Source organism: Oncorhynchus gorbuscha, linkage group LG19, assembly GCF_021184085.1.
Source record: "Oncorhynchus gorbuscha isolate QuinsamMale2020 ecotype Even-year linkage group LG19, OgorEven_v1.0, whole genome shotgun sequence".
In the NCBI taxonomy this organism is placed as follows: domain Eukaryota; kingdom Metazoa; phylum Chordata; class Actinopteri; order Salmoniformes; family Salmonidae; genus Oncorhynchus; species Oncorhynchus gorbuscha.
The window spans coordinates 18410178-18428787 of NC_060191.1; the positions used below are offsets into that span (position 1 = coordinate 18410178).

Genomic DNA, 18610 nt, shown 5'->3' on the forward strand with positions numbered 1-18610 from the left:
TGAGTAGTGTATGTTTTCCAACAATCTTTCATACTCAATGGAGAGCATTAAGAAACCCAAGGTCTTCTGGCACTATATGATGAATCAAATGAAATGAGAAGCCAACTGGATAGAAACCCAATTCTAAAGGGTGTCATGGTGAAGCAGGGTCAAGGTGTGTGAAGCATGATTCACTTTCTCTAAAGAGTTAAATGGATAGGGAGGTTGACTAGGCTGACTCTTGGGAGCTCTGCTGTGGTGGCTAAAGGCAGTGTGTATTGACGTCCCTAAACCTGCTTCCAGGCTCCAACCATAGAGCCAGGCCTGTACTGGCAGCTTCAATAGTACTAATTAGATTGACTGGAATAGGCCCGGTCTGTGTGGATGAGGAAGGTTCCACGATAACTTCCTGCCTGGCCCTCAGGTTTGTGAGGTGTCTTCAAGGCCGGGAGAAATGCTTTTTATTTCAAATGAAATGATCTTGATGACTTTTGGTATATGGGTACTCCATTATATTCACGGCTATGGTACAGCCAAGGCTTAGTCCATTCAAGTGAAGTTCAGCTGCCTCACATAAAAGGAAACGTTTACTTGTTAGAGGTAGTCTTTATTGGTAATAATGGTGGTCTTTGCGTACTGAAGTTCAGGATGTTTGTAAAGTTCTATCATGAGACAGCCTTAAATAGATTCCCTTACCGTGTATGGGGACAGCTTCTACACAACTCTTATTTGCTCAGACTGTCGAGGCAGACAGGCAGACCTTCCATGCCTTCCCCTACTCTGGGCCTATAATTTACCAGCGGAATGGTACTGGAGTTGGTCTTTGTTCACAATCACACAAACAAAGTGCTAAAATTGTTCTCCAGCCCATGTAAAACACTGATGAAAATGTATTAGCTTCGATCAATGTTTAATTTAGACTGTAATAATATCGTTTTAGTATTGCCAGTGGCTACAGCTTTTCTCAAATGTTCTGGCATATAAGGCTTTTCAAGTAGATGTATTATTGTGTTGGCATGAATCCTAAAACAGGGTTATTTGGCTCCGATTCATTTTACATGCTCCTCTTTATCAATATAAGGAGATCATTGTAATTTGGGTAAACCTCTTCTAAATTGCATATGAATTTGAGTTTGTTTATTCAACCTTTTTTGAGTGTCATTGGGAGGTTAAAATTAGTTGTCGAGGGTGTTAGCCAACAATTAAATATCTTGTAGTTGTGTGTACGGCAGTGGGTGTATCTCACAGCCAGTCTGTGTCTGAGAAAGTAGTGCTCTACAGACAGAAGCCTATTTGATTTTGTGTCAGAGACGATGCTTGTGGAAAACCACAAGTTGCAACAGTGCAAACAGAAATATAGTGAGTACACAAGTTCTGACATATAGAACACTGCTTTATTCATGATAAGATCAGTAACGTGCATTATTTGTTTGATTGTTATTAATATGAAAAGAACAAAGTTGTTTCTGTTGAGGAGTATGCTCAAAGGACCCCGGCCTGACTGTTTTCAGTGAGATGGAACTGTTCAGGACAACAATACTTCTGTCAGTTCTGGTCCTCTCTCAAGGTAACATAGTTTCATCTGATATTTCTACTTTGATTGTATTCAATTATATTATCTTCATTGGCTCTTTTGAAAGAAAGTATGACGGTTGTACTCTATGTACATCAAACACAGCATCAAATGTTTTTTGCAATTGTTTGTATGAGTTGTTGGATAATACTGAAGATATGCACATCAAAATAGTTGGCAGTGGAGTCACATTTGCTTTCTTATTATGCTTCAACATCACCATATTTTAAAATGAATTTGTTTGTTTCGTTTTATTCTACTTTTTGACAGCCATGTGTTGGTGTGTTCAAACAAATAATAAAATATTTATACAAAAAGGGGCTGACCGGAGTGATGCCAACTAGTTGTAGGCTAAATGCTGCATAATCTTACAGAGGATTACTTTACTTTAGTTCACTGCAACAGCCAATACGGGTCATCGAACACCAGCTAGCTAAAATTCAAAGACCGCTTGACGCAACATAAAAGTACAGGGAATTGAAATCAACCAACCATAGTAAACACGAATTGGCTGAAACGTAAACGTTTTGTATGAATCATTCGTTTGACACAGAGATACATAAACAAAGTGACAGTTCAGAATGATTTGCTTTCCGAGGAGGAGATCTGTGACGGGGGTTAAAGCATGAACAAACTATTTTGCTTCACAAAGATGATTCATTATCTGCATTGATTCCTCCAACATTGCTAGTGTGAAATTGGTTTTAATTCAACATTGAGCCACAGATGTTATTCATGGCATATCCATCTAACAACTAAATGAACCAATTGAGGCAGTTGATAATAGCTGTTATGAAATCCAACGTAAATATAGTGATTTACAGACTCCATATTATATCCTTCTAATGGGACTATTGTGTAGCCACCTTGAAGTACCACCAACAGACAGTTTACAAAATGGAAAAGATTATTCTGATTAGAGCCAGATTCAATAACCTGTTTGTAATTTACCGCGGCGTGTCCTGGGCTTCATATAGCATTGACAACACGTGGTAAACTGAAATAACTGATTGGACAGCTGCATGAATACTCTCACAATATGCATAACTATAATCATTTTTCATTTATCTTAGTTTACTTTGTTGTTTGTCTTTTCAGGCTTTCTAAATAAAGACTACTCTGTTCCGGGGAACTTCTCTGGGTCGAGAGAGACTGATGAGCAGCAGACATCCAATCTATGTGAGTTCCAGTTTTATTTAAATGGTTGGTATTATGCTAAAAAGATCCTCAGAACCCGAGCCTCCAATCAAGCTTCATTTGGTTCCGGAGGCTACTGCAATCTACATCGATTTTACTCTCTGAATACCACCCCCCATTCCTTCCTAAACCCCAAATTCCAATCCCTCGTGCCCATCCAGTCAAATTGCTAGGTGCTAAAATAGAAGAATGAATGGATTAGGTGTCTGTGTGCTTCTTAGAGGGAGGAGACACACCTCAAGCAACGATCCTGCAGAGAACTTGATTGCTCACAAGTCATTATACTGAGATCGAAATTATATGAGGCAAAGGCATTTGTTTTACTATAATGATACAGGTCACCATCAAATAAGCCATAGTGAGACGATATTTTCATTGTTCTGAGGGTTATGATGATGATGCGTAAGGCTCCTTTAGGGCAAAGTGGGACAAATATGCTCTCTCTAACACACAAACATGCTCTGTCTAACACACAAACATGCTCTCTCTAACACACAAACATGCTCTCTCTGACACACAAATATGCTCTCTCTAACACACAAATATGCTCTCTCTAACACACAAACATGCTCTCTCTAACACACAAATATGCTCTCTCTAACACACAAATATGCTCTCTCTAACACACAAATATGCTCTCTCTAACACGCAAACATGCTCTCTCTCTAACACGCAAACATGCTCTCTCTAACACACAAATATGCAAACATGCTCTCTCTAACACACAAATATGCAAACATGCTCTCTCTAACACACAAATATGCTCTCTCTAACACACAAATATGCTCTCTCTAACACACAAACAGAAAACAAAAAGAAGAAAAGAATGATCAATTGTCATTTGTGTCATAGAGGATATCAAATGGTCCGGTGGAGTCAGATTTCTAAGGAAAATGCTATCAATCAGTTATAATCATACTACACTAACCTGGTTTTCATTCTCTACATTTACATTACATTTAAGTCATTTAGCTCTATTTGTTGAACCTAAATAAAGTGCAATTCCACATTTAAACCGGGAAAAAAGTGAAGACTAAAGTGTGATATGCAGAACCAAAGGCTCCAGTGTCATATGGTTTGAAACCACCGAGTATTTGGTCCCGTGGTGTTTCTAGAATCAGGTTGGTCGACTTCAGTGTCCCCCTCCGAATTCACCACCCAGTGACATTTCCACAGGACATGACTCACAGGATGTGGCTGCTCTGCTGAACGTCTGCAAAGAGCACAGAAACCGATAAGCCAACAAACAGCTAGGGCATTCAATGTGTGTGGGTATGTGTGTGTACTATGCTGTATAACATGTACTGTACATGTGACTACACCACATGGGGAAATATAAACAGCCATCTGTATTTCACTCTTATATTGATTCTGCATCTCCCCACCCCTCCAGCCATATCTCACCCCCCCAGGCTATCTCAGCACTGCTCTGGGGTTGTTGAGGTGCTCCATCGAGGGCTGTGGAGGCCGGTGACCTTTGACCTTGGGTCTGCAGAGTGGGCCAAAGTGGTGGAGGACATATGTACCAACCTGAGCTGCGGGGCAGTGTATGAGCTCCGACAGAATGGCACAGCTACTTTAAACTACTCCAGCTCAACGTGTCTGAGCCAGTGTGTCTACAGAGACCTACTGGTGGAGAACTGTACAGAGCTCTCATACACAGACTGCTCTAACCTGACTGAGATAACCTGTGGTAAGACCCTCATTGCAAAGCTTATGAGTGGATCGGCACAATTTATCTTGAGCAAGAGTAATAGCTACCGCTGTTAATAAGCAACCCCAAACACATTGTTGTAGTAACGCCTGCAAATTGCATGCCATGGAGAGCCATCTTATGGTCTGTCTCAAGTGTTTTGTGGACGCTTTGCAACAAGTTCCTCCCTTCAGCACGCTTCCATTTTCAAGCTGCTTTTTAATGATCCTGAGCGAGGCCCAGCTTCTATCGAGGTAATCTGATGATCTATGAACTGATTGGTTGATCTGTTCATTCCTCAGGGCACCAGGCCGTGCGATTGGCTGGAGGCTCACACCACTGTGAGGGACGGGTGGAGTTGTGGAGAGAGGAAAAATGGGGAACGGTGTGTGACGATAGTTGGGACCTGAGAGATGGGGGCGTGGTCTGTGCCCAATTGGGCTGTGGCTCAGCCCTAAATGTGAGTGGGGAGGGCGGGTCCTTTGAAGCGGGTGTTGGTCTGGTTCTCTTAGATGAGGTGAACTGTGGGGGGAGCGAGAGGAACCTATGGGAGTGTCCCTCCATGGGGACAGTCAACGACTGTGGACACAAAGAGGACGCTGCAGTGGTTTGTTCAGGTAAGCCTGCAGCTATAATATTATCATTGTCAGTTACTGTTTTCAGAATCATGTCATAGTGTTTTATATTATCTTCAGATTGGTCTGAATACGGATAGTGCAGTAATAACATGTAAAACACATTACCATGACTGAACATCCGGTGTCTTGGTGGCGAACCAAGTCCCCATCATCTTAGCGCTGATTTTCAGCGAATCAAGAATGATTTGACTCGTGACCTTATCAGCGTGTCTGAATGGATAGCGCTCAGAGTCTCAGTCACACTCAGCACTGATACTGACGAACAAGCTTCAAATCCTCCTACAGTAGCGCAGAGATCAGGTGATGTGAGAGAGGTCGTAAGCAGAAAAGAGACAGCTGCTTTGCATATGAATTATTGTTATTTTCATTAACGGGAAGAAGAATAATAAAGAAACACACAGGCAGCACAAAAACACACAAGCCTAAGTAATGCATGTCACTCAGAAAGTAGACATACCACCTCAATACCACGTCGCAACAGCTCTGTCTGAGGAAGAACCTCAATGGAAGATGTTCAAGCTGGGAGCCAAGTTCAAGAGTTCCTTGGCGAGAAAACATCCAAACTGCCTTGACCTCAACATGACAACAGTTGTTCGGCACTTCCATGGGTTTTGAATCTTGCATCTAAATTAACCATTTTTGCTAAATGTATAGTGTGAGTTTTAGTGTCTGAGACTCCAGTTCTGTCAAGGCCATGGCTTGTTGACCATGTTTCCGATCCATTTCGTACACCTCAAGTGATAGTTCATTATGTAGGCCTACTCAAAAGGCTACATCCATCAATATGTGAGTCCTACACATTTCAAAGTACTTTTTTTCAAGAGGAAAAACTCAAAACATTCCTGGCAGTAATTGCCAAATGACTGACTGAAATATCTAACTTTTGAACAAGAGTCAGATATTGGTTCAGTAGATCATTAGATACACAGATGGACAAACACAACTCCTCTTGGATTTACAATTGTTGAGCAAATGTTTTTTTAAGCAAAAATGTTCCCCGTCTTTCAAACAAGAGTGCCTTGAGCACTCAGGAGAAGTGAGCCATGCATCTGTTATACATTCTAGTTCTCTAACACCTCTCGGACTTTTCCATTTCCTTGACAGGAATTCCATCTCAAGCAGGCAACGAGACGGCAGAACAGAACACCCAGACTTCAACCACAGGTACCTTCAATAGATGCTGACACACATGACCCTCCATCTGTGTAATAATACACCAAGAGTGTCTGCTCTGCTCATTAGAACATGTCAAGAAGAATGTGTTATCTAGTTTGTACGCTGCACTATGATTTGTTGTTTCCAGCAGGCTCAGTTCTACTAGTCACCAGTGCAGAGAGCCGGTCCTCTCCTCCCGTAGCTGCTGTCTGGGGCTGCATCGCATTGTCTATAGCCCTCCTCCTCACACTCCTCTCCAATGCCTCACTCTTCCTGTCTTACAGGAGGAGAGCTGGTGAGTCATCGTGTTTCTCTATTTTTCTTTCTCTTTTCTTGCCTCAGACTCAACTGTCACTCTCCCCATTTGTTCACACCAACAACAACAAACATGCTATCATCAATGAGTAGTAATTAAGACTGAGAAACTGCCTTGTCAGAAGGGTATTACATATTCTTCTCAATGGTTTGCCAATTATGATAATACAACAACACAATGCAATGTGATTCAATACAGTACACAAAGGAAATCACCAAACTGGAACAGTATGCATATCACTGGGTTGGTTGATTGCTCATTAAGAGAGTCCCACCACCAGTGTTGTTTTCACACCAACTTTAAATTTAAAAAAGCAGCATTTATTATTTCACAAGGATGATGTATGAATATGTGCCATATCTGACGGCGATCTAATTCAAATATTTAATTGGTTTTGAGATGTGTTGTCCTTATTTTCTTGTCCAACATCAAAGACAACAAAGGCCAACAAACCTATTATCCTAGCTTCGGTAAAGATACGTTTCAAAGGCAAAACTTTCCCTTCATTACTAGCACTTCTGGTTCACCAAAGACAAGATGGCCGCTTGCTGTCCATCCAGTCTCAACACATCGACCGAGGGGAGAGTGTCAACCTCCTCACAGTCACCATGGACACAGCTGATTACAGTGAGTTCCTACTGGTGCACTTGTCCTCTCTGTGCCCATTAGTTACTTGCAATTTTAGGTAATGTCTTATTAGTTCAAGTGTCCCATTTGTCATTTTCTCTGTGGCCTTTCGTGCAGCTCCACAGTACCTTTCCAAACAGCCCTCTCAGAATGACACCGAAGCCTCGTGTGACTCTGACTATGAAAACTATGACTTCAATGACCAACCCTCTGTTGCCATGGCTACTGCACTTGGTCAGTTCATCTTCATAGTTTTGGATAAATAGTGCAATTCTAAAAGAAAAAATGTGAAGTGACACATGGCTATTAAGGGAGAAAGTGGTCCAAGGACTTGCTCACAGTGCCAACCAAATGGTATTTTATGTTTTCATTAGTCAGGGTCCTTGACAATGGAGTGAGCACAAGCAGAGAGCCATGGGAAACCACGCAGACAGCAGAGACCTCTGACGCTCCTGAGAAATATAATATTGTTACTGAGACAATCAATGGCATTGAGAGAAATAACACTGCCACCCAAAGCTGTAAGTTACTGTCAGGTTGGGTGAACCAGATTTTTACCATGATCGTATTGTGTCCATATAGAACAGATTTCTTCATCCTCTTAAAAGGACATAATGTCCTCTTAAAATCTGGGACTTTACTATAACCGTTTGCAGAACAAGGAATCTGAAAAGTTATAATTTTCTAAAAATTGCCATGGTGACAGAAAAGTTGAATAAGAGCCCTATTGTAACATACTAGCACTAACAAACATTTGTATGTCCAGGTCATTCGCTGGTGTCATCCAGCACGTCTTCTGGGGAATGCTATGAGAACATTGAGCCACTGGAGAAGGAGCTGCTGGACTCAGGTCAGTCTAAAATGCTCAACAGCAAATGCTGCAAAAAATAAACAAAATAAAATAATTGTAGTCCAAAAATGCTTTTGTGGAGTCAGTCAGTGCATCTATGAAATCCATTCTCATAAGTCAACGTTAACAGAGTGACCGTGTGGAATGTTAACCACCCAGGTCCAGATTTGAGAGAAACTGCCCTCACAGACTTCATCTGTGGAAGAGAGCCATCCTTGGGATCGAGTAGTAGTACATCATCAGGGGAATCCTACTACAACGTGGGGATGGCAGTGGAACAGCATCTACAGTCAGGTCCGTTCAAATCAATATCACGAGAACAACAAACACCTCATTTATCTGGCTGTGTCGAAACACTGGATGGAGTAGACACAACAAACACCTCATTTATCTGGCTGTGTCTAAACACTGGGTGGAGTAGACACAACAAACACCTCATTTATCTGGCTGTGTCTAAACACTGGGTGGAGTAGACACAACAAACACCTCATTTATCTGGCTGTGTCTAAACACTGGGTGGAGTAGACACAACAAACACCTCATTTATCTGGCTGTGTCTAAACACTGGGTGGAGTAGACACAACAAACACCTCATTTATCTGGCTGTGTCTAAACACTGGGTGGAGTAGACACAACAAACACCCCATTTATCTGGCTGTGTCTAAACACTGGGTGGAGTAGACACAACAAACACCTCATTTATCTGGCTGTAAACACTCTGGCTGTGTCTAAACACTGGGTGGAGTAGACACAACAAACACCTCATTTATCTGGCTGTGTCTAAACACTGTGGAGTAGACACAACAAACACCTCATGTATCTGGCTGTGTCTAAACACTGGGTGGAGTAGACACAACAAACACCTCATTTATCCTGCTGTGTCTAAACACTGGGTGGAGTAGACACAACAAACACCTCATTTATCCTGCTGTGTCTAAACACTGGGTGGAGTAGACAACAAACACCTCATGTATCTGGCTGTGTCTAAACACTGGATGGAGTAGACACAACAAACACCTCATTTATCCTGCTGTGTCTAAACACTGGGTGGAGTAGACACAACAAACACCTCATTTATCCTGCTGTGTCTAAACACTGGGTGGAGTAGACACAACAAACACCTCATTTATCCTGCTGTGTCTAAACACTGGGTGGAGTAGACACAACAAACACCCCATTTATCCTGCTGTGTCTAAACACTGGGTGGAGTAGACAACAAACACCTCATTTATCCTGCTGTGTCTAAACACTGGGTGGAGTAGACACAACAAACACCCCATTTATACTGCTGTGTCTAAACACTGGGTGGAGTAGACACAACAAACACCTAATTTATCTGGCTGTGTCTAAACACTGGGTGGAGTAGACAACAAACACCCCATTTATCCTGCTGTGTCTAAACACTGGGTGGAGTAGACACAACAAACACCTAATTTATCTGGCTGTGTCTAAACACTGGGTGGAGTAGACACAACAAACACCTCATTTATCCTGCTGTGTCTAAACACTGGGTGGAGTAGACACAACAAACACCCCATTTATCCTGCTGTGTCTAAACACTGGGTGGAGTAGACACAACAAACACCTAATTTATCTGGCTGTGTCTAAACACTGGGTGGAGTAGACACAACAAACACCTAATTTATCTGGCTGTGTCTAAACACTGGGTGGAGTAGACAACAAACACCCCATTTATCCTGCTGTGTCTAAACACTGGGTGGAGTAGACACAACAAACACCTCATTTATCCTGCTGTGTCTAAACACTGGGTGGAGTAGACACAACAAACACCTAATTTATCCTGCTGTGTCTAAACACTGGGTGGAGTAGACACAACAAACACCCCATTTATCCTGCTGTGTCTAAACACTGGGTATCAACAAACACCTCATTTATCTGTTTATACTGCTGTGTCTAAACACTGGGTGGAGTAGACACAACAAACACCTAATTTATCTGGCTGTGTCTAAACACTGGGTGGAGTATTTATCCTGCTGTGTCTAAACACTGGGTGGAGTAGACACAACAAACACCTCATTTATCCTGCTGTGTCTAAACACTGGGTGGAGTAGACACAACAAACACCTCATTTATCCTGCTGTGTCTAAACACTGGGTGGAGTAGACACAACAAACACCTAATTTATCCTGCTGTGTCTAAACACTGGGTGGAGTAGACACAACAAACACCCCATTTATCCTGCTGTGTCTAAACACTGGGTGGAGTAGACAACAAACACCTCATTTATCCTGCTGTGTCTAAACACTGGGTGGAAGACACAACAAACACCCCATTTATACTGCTGTGTCTAAACACTGGGTGGAGTAGACACAACAAACACCTAATTTATCTGGCTGTGTCTAAACACTGGGTGGAGTAGACAACAAACACCCCATTTATCCTGCTGTGTCTAAACACTGGGTGGATCACAACAAACACCTGGCTGTGTCTAAACACTGGGTGGAGTAGACACAACAAACACCTCATTTATCTGGCTGTGTCTAAACACTGGGTGGAGTAGACACAACAAACACCTCATTTATCTGGCTGTGTCTAAACACTGGGTGGAGTAGACACAACAAACACCTCATTTATCTGGCTGTGTCTAAACACTGGGTGGAGTAGACACAACAAACACCTCATTTATCTGGCTGTGTCTAAACACTGGGTGGAGTAGACACAACAAACACCTCATGTATCTGGCTGTGTCTAAACACTGGGTGGAGTAGACACAACAAACACCTCATTTATCCTGCTGTGTCTAAACACTGGGTGGAGTAGACACAACAAACACCTCATTTATCCTGCTGTGTCTAAACACTGGGTGGAGTAGACAACAAACACCTCATGTATCTGGCTGTGTCTAAACACTGGATGGAGTAGACACAACAAACACCTCATTTATCCTGCTGTGTCTAAACACTGGGTGGAGTAGACACAACAAACACCTCATTTATCCTGCTGTGTCTAAACACTGGGTGGAGTAGACACAACAAACACCTAATTTATCCTGCTGTGTCTAAACACTGGGTGGAGTAGACACAACAAACACCCCATTTATCCTGCTGTGTCTAAACACTGGGTGGAGTAGACAACAAACACCTCATTTATCCTGCTGTGTCTAAACACTGGGTGGAGTAGACACAACAAACACCCCATTTATACTGCTGTGTCTAAACACTGGGTGGAGTAGACACAACAAACACCTAATGTATCTGGCTGTGTCTAAACACTGGGTGGAGTTTTATCCTGCTGTGTCTAAACACTGGGTGGAGTAGACACAACAAACACCTAATTTATCTGGCTGTGTCTAAACACTGGGTGGAGTAGACACAACAAACACCTCATTTATCCTGCTGTGTCTAAACACTGGGTGGAGTAGACACAACAAACACCCCATTTATCCTGCTGTGTCTAAACACTGGGTGGAGTAGACACAACAAACACCTAATTTATCTGGCTGTGTCTAAACACTGGGTGGAGTAGACACAACAAACACCTAATTTATCTGGCTGTGTCTAAACACTGGGTGGAGTAGACAACAAACACCCCATTTATCCTGCTGTGTCTAAACACTGGGTGGAGTAGACACAACAAACACCTCATTTATCCTGCTGTGTCTAAACACTGGGTGGAGTAGACACAACAAACACCTAATTTATCCTGCTGTGTCTAAACACTGGGTGGAGTAGACACAACAAACACCCCATTTATCCTGCTGTGTCTAAACACTGGGTGGAGTAGACAACAAACACCTCATTTATCCTGCTGTGTCTAAACACTGGGTGGAGTAGACACAACAAACACCCCATTTATACTGCTGTGTCTAAACACTGGGTGGAGTAGACACAACAAACACCTAATTTATCTGGCTGTGTCTAAACACTGGGTGGAGTAGACAACAAACACCCCATTTATCCTGCTGTGTCTAAACACTGGGTGGAGTAGACACAACAAACACCTAATTTATCTGGCTGTGTCTAAACACTGGGTGGAGTAGACACAACAAACACCTCATTTATCCTGCTGTGTCTAAACACTGGGTGGAGTAGACACAACAAACACCCCATTTATCCTGCTGTGTCTAAACACTGGGTGGAGTAGACACAACAAACACCTAATTTATCTGGCTGTGTCTAAACACTGGGTGGAGTAGACAACAAACACCCCATTTATCCTGCTGTGTCTAAACACTGGGTGGAGTAGACACAACAAACACCTCATTTATCCTGCTGTGTCTAAACACTGGGTGGAGTAGACACAACAGCAAAGGCTTTTTGCACTACACTTTTGTCTTGAATGTTTTTGGGAGAAAATATGTAGATTCGTAATTACTTCACTGGGAGCACATTTTCTCATTTTCCCCTCAGAGAACACCTATACACATTCCCCTGTGCAATCAACCAGTACACACGAGGATCAGCAACAGCCTGTGAACAGCAACTTCCACCTACTGAGCAGTCAAAATCAAGGTACCTGATATTTGTGATGAGTCTCTGCATGTGTGTTTCAAAGGTGGACAGAATTTCCATTGAACCGTGTAATGTTCCCTGCAGAGACTAATTCTCAGTCTCCTTGCTGGTGTCATCTTGTGTTTCAAAACCTGACATTAATTTGACGACCACCGGTGTAATCCCTGAAAGAAACAGAACAAATCATATTCAAAAGGTTTATCTAAGTGTATAAGCCAATGTGATTTCAAGTTGTGTCAAAACTCAATTCAAAGAACTAAGGTAGTCTGACAGATGGAGCCATTGGGTATGGGGCATAAACATCTGTGAGGATTTAAATTGTACTTAATTCCCTTAGTAAATCTGGCGAAAACTATCACAGTGAATAATGGAAAGGGTAATATTTCTGGCAGGCGCATGCTTGAATCCAACAGAGATGAAGGAAATTGGCCGGCTCTGTTTTTTCACTAATCTGCCATTAAACTATGGACACTAATACCCTTTATAGACAGACTTTACTGCATGTTGCCTGTAAAATGGTTTTATCTGCCAATGTTTTTTAGAACCCAATTCATACGGTCCAATTTTTACTACATTCTTGCCGGGATAATTGTATATCTACTGTGCACAAGCCGGCATGATTAGGAGTGGGAGTAGATGTGGGTGGATTTATTTTCATAAATATACACCATCACAAAGAAATCTACTATTCATTTGTTTTTTTGGCAGGTCCTAAGAAACATTATAGGACCGATACAATTTATTTAAAAAATAATACAAAATAATGCCATATTTTGAGTTTAATTATGTTACTGGTCTGTGCAGCCTATAGGCTACATGGCTGTGCCATGCATATAAAACCAAGTTATATTGTTCATTAAACAGACAAGACACACTTAGGCTACACTGGTCACAGTCACACATTTCATAGTCGGCTGAGAATATAATGAAATATAACAGAATAAAATCCAGAATATTTTTCCCACACAATTTGCGTCACGGCAACGTGTGGAACTGCTGTCATATAAATAAAAGTGATTTTGAAACAGAACCCATGGCAAGCCCATGCTTTTTCTCTTTTCTACCCTCCGCTTTGATAGGGAGCAGCCGTAGGGTCTTGCATTGAGAGTGTCTTCATCATGATACCCATAGAAAATAATAGCAATCTATACTTTCAAAAGCATGAGTCTCCTGTTCATATTTCACAACCACTGCTGGCTTTTGGAGTTGCCTATACGCGACCTAGCATAACAATCTAGGGTACATTATTGCATGCTAAATGTTTCTAATCAGTGATAGATGAGCAAACAAATAGATGAGTTACCACCTCTACTTATTTGCCCAGCCAGAGAATTAACCAAATATAGATGGAGATTCAGGTGAAACAAAATCACATTAACATGTCACAGGCTTTTGGTCGGGAGTAGAACAGGCTACAAAGCGACTGAAGATTAGTATATTTCTCCGCTCATACAGGAGTAATTAAGGCTTTGTTCTCTAATTGTACTTTTTTTGTTCATTAGAATAGTTTATTTATTATTTCATTTTGAATTAGTAGGGGGTGCTGCATCACCCTCAGCACCCCTATTTCCTGTGGCTATGCCGTTAATACAAAGGGGTGATTTAAAATGTTCAAACATTGATGCATTATCATTAAGGGTAGGTTCCCTTGACAAAGATTAAGCCTGGTCCTTGACATTAAGTCATGTTCAATGGCGGCACCAGGTACCCGTATTCCCCTACATGGATCACAACTGTGCAGTAGATTCTAGAGTCATGTACTGTCTGTAATGTACATTGCCTTCATAAAGTATTCATACCCCTCGACTTATTCCACTTGGTTACAGCCTGAATTCAAAATGGATAACATAAATAAAAACACACAATACCCCATAATGACAAAGTGAAAACATATGTTTTCAGAAATGTTTGCACTTTTTTAGAAAATTAAAAATATATTTTAATTTAAATAAGTATTCACACCCCTGTGTTAATACATGTTAGAATCACATTTGGCAGTGATTACCAATATGAGTCTTTCTGGGTAAATCTCTCAAATCTTTGCACACCTGGATTCTACAATATTTGCACATGATACTTTTTTACATGCTTCATGCTCTATCAAGTTGGTTGTTTATCATTGCTAAACAGCTATTTCCAAGTCCGTCCATAGATTTTCAAGCCGATTTAAGTCAAAACTGTAACTATGCCAGTGTATATTTGGCCTTGTGTTTTAGTTTATTGTCTTGCTGAAAGGTGAATCTCCCTGTGTCTATTGAAATAAGACTGAACCAGGTTTCCGCTAGTATTTTGCCTGTGCTTATCTCCATTCCGTTTTTTTTATCCCCCCAAAAAACTCTACTCCTTGCTGATGACAAGCATACCCTTAACATGATGCAACCACCACCATACTTGAAAATATGAAGAGTGGTACTCAGTGATGTGTTGGATCTGTCCCATACATAACACTTTTCATTTTTTTATGAATTTGTTAAAATGTCTACAAACATAATTCCACTTTGACATTATGGGGCATTGTGTTTAGGCCAGTGACACAAAATCTCAATTTAATCTATTTTAAATTCAGGCTGTGTAACAACAAAATATGGAAAAAGTCATGAGGTATAAATACTTTCTGAAGGCATTGTAGATGCAATTGCTGAAAACATGTAGCCTATTGTGGATGTATGTAGATGGTAATGTAAGTCTTTTATACAGATGATTCAAGCAGCTCATCCTCCTCTGAGCTTTATGAGAACATAGGAGTCCAAGATGAAGAGGGGATTGGTGATGCTACTGTGAAAGAAGACCCGGACCAGTCTCTTTCTGACAGTGACTACGATGACATAACAAATTACTAGCTTTTCATCAAACATAGCAGTGAAGTGAGAACTATAAAAACAGAGTCATTTACATTTTAGCAGATGCTATTATCCAGAAAGACATACAGGGGAAATTAAGTGGAATTGCCTTGCTCAAAGGTACAGACAGATATTTTTTCACCTCGTTAGCTTGGGGATTCGAACCAGCAACCTTTCTGTTACTGGCCCAACGGTCTTAACCCCATTCGCTTCTCCACTGCACAGAATGACCAGCATTGTCAACAAACTACACTGTCAATGATATTGATTTAATACAGTGATCTGAGCCACACAAAGCACAGTCAATGCACATCAAACTTTTTAAACTTGAAATTCAATTGTGTTAATATTATCAAGGAGAAAAAGCTAAAAACAAATAAGTGCATACAACATATATTGAACTATGACTAAATGTGAATAGCCTAGTCTATACACGCATATGCAGATGTTTTGTACATAATATGAGCACATTTTTACTATCCAAAATACCTACTTCTGACTGGGCTAATCACAACAAATCTCATGAATGTCTTTGGGAGTAAAGCTTTTTTTATGGTTCCCTGATGATGAATAAATTAGTACATATTTAATAAACTATCCACAGACTACTTAATTTGATTATGATTCATTTATAAAGTATCAACTACTTGGCGGTCAGAGCGAAGTAATGCTTTCATGTTTAATATTTTATGTCTAAATGTCTAGCACAGATGCAACAGGAAAAGCTTGCCTCATTTAACTCCACACTAACCTCAACTTCATATTATACACAATACATGAATGGTAAGATCAGGAATCCCTGAACAGAGAACACATTTGACTCAAAGGGACAGAAGAGGAAATAAACAAACGGACAAGGGAGATAGAAACTAAGACAGAGAAGGAAAGGCTACAGAAAAGAATGTACTGAAATACTACACACACACATTATATATATATATATATATATACCCTCATCTTTCCTAAGTACCGTTTTCACACAAATATGGTCTGACATATACCTGCTCTTAAAACTGAGCTAGCTAAAATCACATCTCTAAAGATAGCAGAAGACCTACCGTGTTCATTTAAACCCAGAACACACTAAATGTAATGCAGAGAAATACCTATATCATTCGCAAGGCAGAAAAATATGTGTTGGGATGTCTATAACAAGAGGACATTGGTTTTCAAGTAACTGCAAAGTTGCAGAGGGATTATGGTGTGTGTGTGTGTGTGTGTGTGTGTGTGTGTGTGTGTGTGTGTGTGTGTGTGTGTGTGTGTGTGTGTGTGTGTGTGTGTGTGTGTGTGTGTGTGTGTGTGTGTTAGAAAGAAGGCTGTCACACATCATGCTTCCCACAGACCCACTTGAGCTGGTGCTGTTCTCTCAGGTCGGTGAGGTCTCGAGCAGAGTGCCAGCTACACTGGCAGGCGTATACCCGCGCCCCCTTTCTTCTCCTCAGCTTGGCCCGCAGCTTCTGACAGTCTCGCATGTTGCTCCTGCGGAGATAGAAAGAGAAAAGGCTGGTTAGCTAAGCAATGAGCTAGATGAATAGATTAATTTATCTCACAGTATAATACTGGTATGTAGAGTTATAGATAGGATAAGTAGTACTAAATTCACAAAGTACTTGACCCAAATTGGTCATGTGCATGGAACAAAACCAGCATCCAAGGACCCTTAAAAGATTGTTTAATGATTGGAAACATTACAAATATTCCAGAGTTAACCTGCAATTTACAGCTGAAATAATACATTTGGGTGGAAAGACAAATTAGACAAGACACAATGGACATGGAAGTATGGTAAGGATGGTAAGCATGTCCATCCTAAAGCTTCATTTCAGCATCATTTGCACAATACGTTATGTTGCATTTAACAAGCACATTTGAATGATAAATGAATCCCCCCATGTCTTGTAGAGGAGCTCTAGACTCTCAGCAACTTAGTAAAACCTCTATACTCCAGCACAAAGCCTGAAACCACTAAGTGTCCACCAGAACACCGACAGCAAAACCCACAAGCTTGGAACATCAGCCACTGCACATGCTCTTTTTCGACTTTAAAATGTTTTTCTCCCATTTGAGCACAGCCCTTCTGTCTATTGTCTTAGTTTGCATTTCAAGTTGACTCTCACCAATAGTATCAAATTAGTGAAGCCTAGAATAATTTAATTCCTGTCTTGGTGTTAAGAGCGCCAAATACCCACGCCTGCATACTTACAGCGCTACTGTTATAACGTCTTCCACTTCACTGCATTAACTAAGCTTAAGTGTCTTTGTTATCATGGGCAAGCTCTCTGTCAGTGAAACAACACAATATTGAACCAGAGAGGCACCCAAGGTGGCATTGTTGTGTTGTTTGACTGTCTGTCTCCATCCACGAGTACCAGTTGTCCTATGAAATCCCTATCTGCCATGCACTGATCTCAGAGCACGGTTAAAAAAAGTTTTCAATTAAACCACTGTGTAGTCATTCTCACTTTGGCAAAAAGTTACCCGTTTCTCTGAAAGGGTGGATATCAATCAAGGTGAAAGTCATAATCCTCACTTAAAAGGTATTTTACATTAAGAATCAAATGAAGATTATTCCAGTTTATTTTCACGAAGTCCCAAAATAAAAGGTTTACACTGCCCTCTTCTGTTCAAATCTGATAAATTTGGGATTTGTGGTTTTCTGTAACAACTTCAAACTTGTTTCAAGATAATAACAATATTTAAATTCCGCAAAGAGTTTGTTAACCCATAAAGACACGTCCGGCCCAATGAAAGGAGGCTCACCTGAAGAATAGGTAATTACAAGAGGGGTCCCATTCATGCTTTATCTTGGCCAGGTCGCAGTTGCAAATGAGAACTTGTCCTCAACTAGCCTACCTGGTTAAATAAAGGTGAAATAAATAACATAAATAAAAATGATCATCAAACATGGCCACCCGAAAGTCACAGGAGATACATTTCAGCTGGTCACACGACCTATCAGCCCAGGTTAAACAATGAGTCATATTAAAATGTGATCCATGCTTACACACACTTAACATTACAACAGGGTTCCCCAACTGGTGGCCTGCGAGTGATTTTATTTGGCCCCCCACGTTCTGAGGAAAAATACAAAATATATATATTTTATAATTTTATTGTTGGACATAAGACAGTAAAATATTTCACATAAGAACAAATTGGGATCGAAAGAGAGCGTTGATCAAATATATGCTTTACCAAAGGCTCATTACTAAACTTTATGGCTTCCTGTGAATTACCATTTTGGCCTGCCTAAAATAATGACAACTGTAA

At 40.9% G+C, this 18610-nt stretch overlaps 1 protein-coding gene and 1 long non-coding RNA gene across 5 annotated transcripts; one reads left to right on the forward strand and one right to left on the reverse strand.

The window, feature by feature from the left end:
* The first annotated feature begins 1227 nt into the window (after nt 1-1227).
* LOC124006414 (T-cell differentiation antigen CD6-like) lies at nt 1228-15937 on the forward strand. Of its 4 annotated transcripts, XM_046316419.1 has the most exons (14): nt 1228-1338; nt 1440-1546; nt 2651-2731; nt 4143-4442; nt 4745-5059; nt 6185-6244; nt 6384-6530; nt 7065-7178; nt 7296-7412; nt 7553-7699; nt 7945-8028; nt 8188-8322; nt 12399-12500; nt 15198-15937. In XM_046316419.1, the coding sequence occupies exons 2-14, from the start codon at nt 1495-1497 to the stop codon at nt 15338-15340; spliced, it is 1797 nt and encodes a 598-aa protein (XP_046172375.1). In that variant the 5' UTR covers nt 1228-1338; nt 1440-1494; the 3' UTR covers nt 15341-15937. The 4 variants fall into 4 exon arrangements, with proteins under 4 accessions (XP_046172375.1, XP_046172377.1, XP_046172376.1 ...); XM_046316420.1 differs by having other exon boundaries at nt 1245-1546; nt 6387-6530; XM_046316422.1 differs by lacking the exon at nt 4143-4442 and having other exon boundaries at nt 1247-1546.
* On the reverse strand, nt 3507-18414 carry LOC124006415. The gene is made up of 4 exons (XR_006833774.1): nt 18345-18414; nt 18101-18193; nt 16688-16819; nt 3507-3962 (listed from the first exon to the last, which is right to left on the reverse strand). It is a non-coding gene; the product is annotated as an uncharacterized LOC124006415 (long non-coding RNA).
* Nucleotides 18415-18610: the final 196 nt, after the last annotated feature.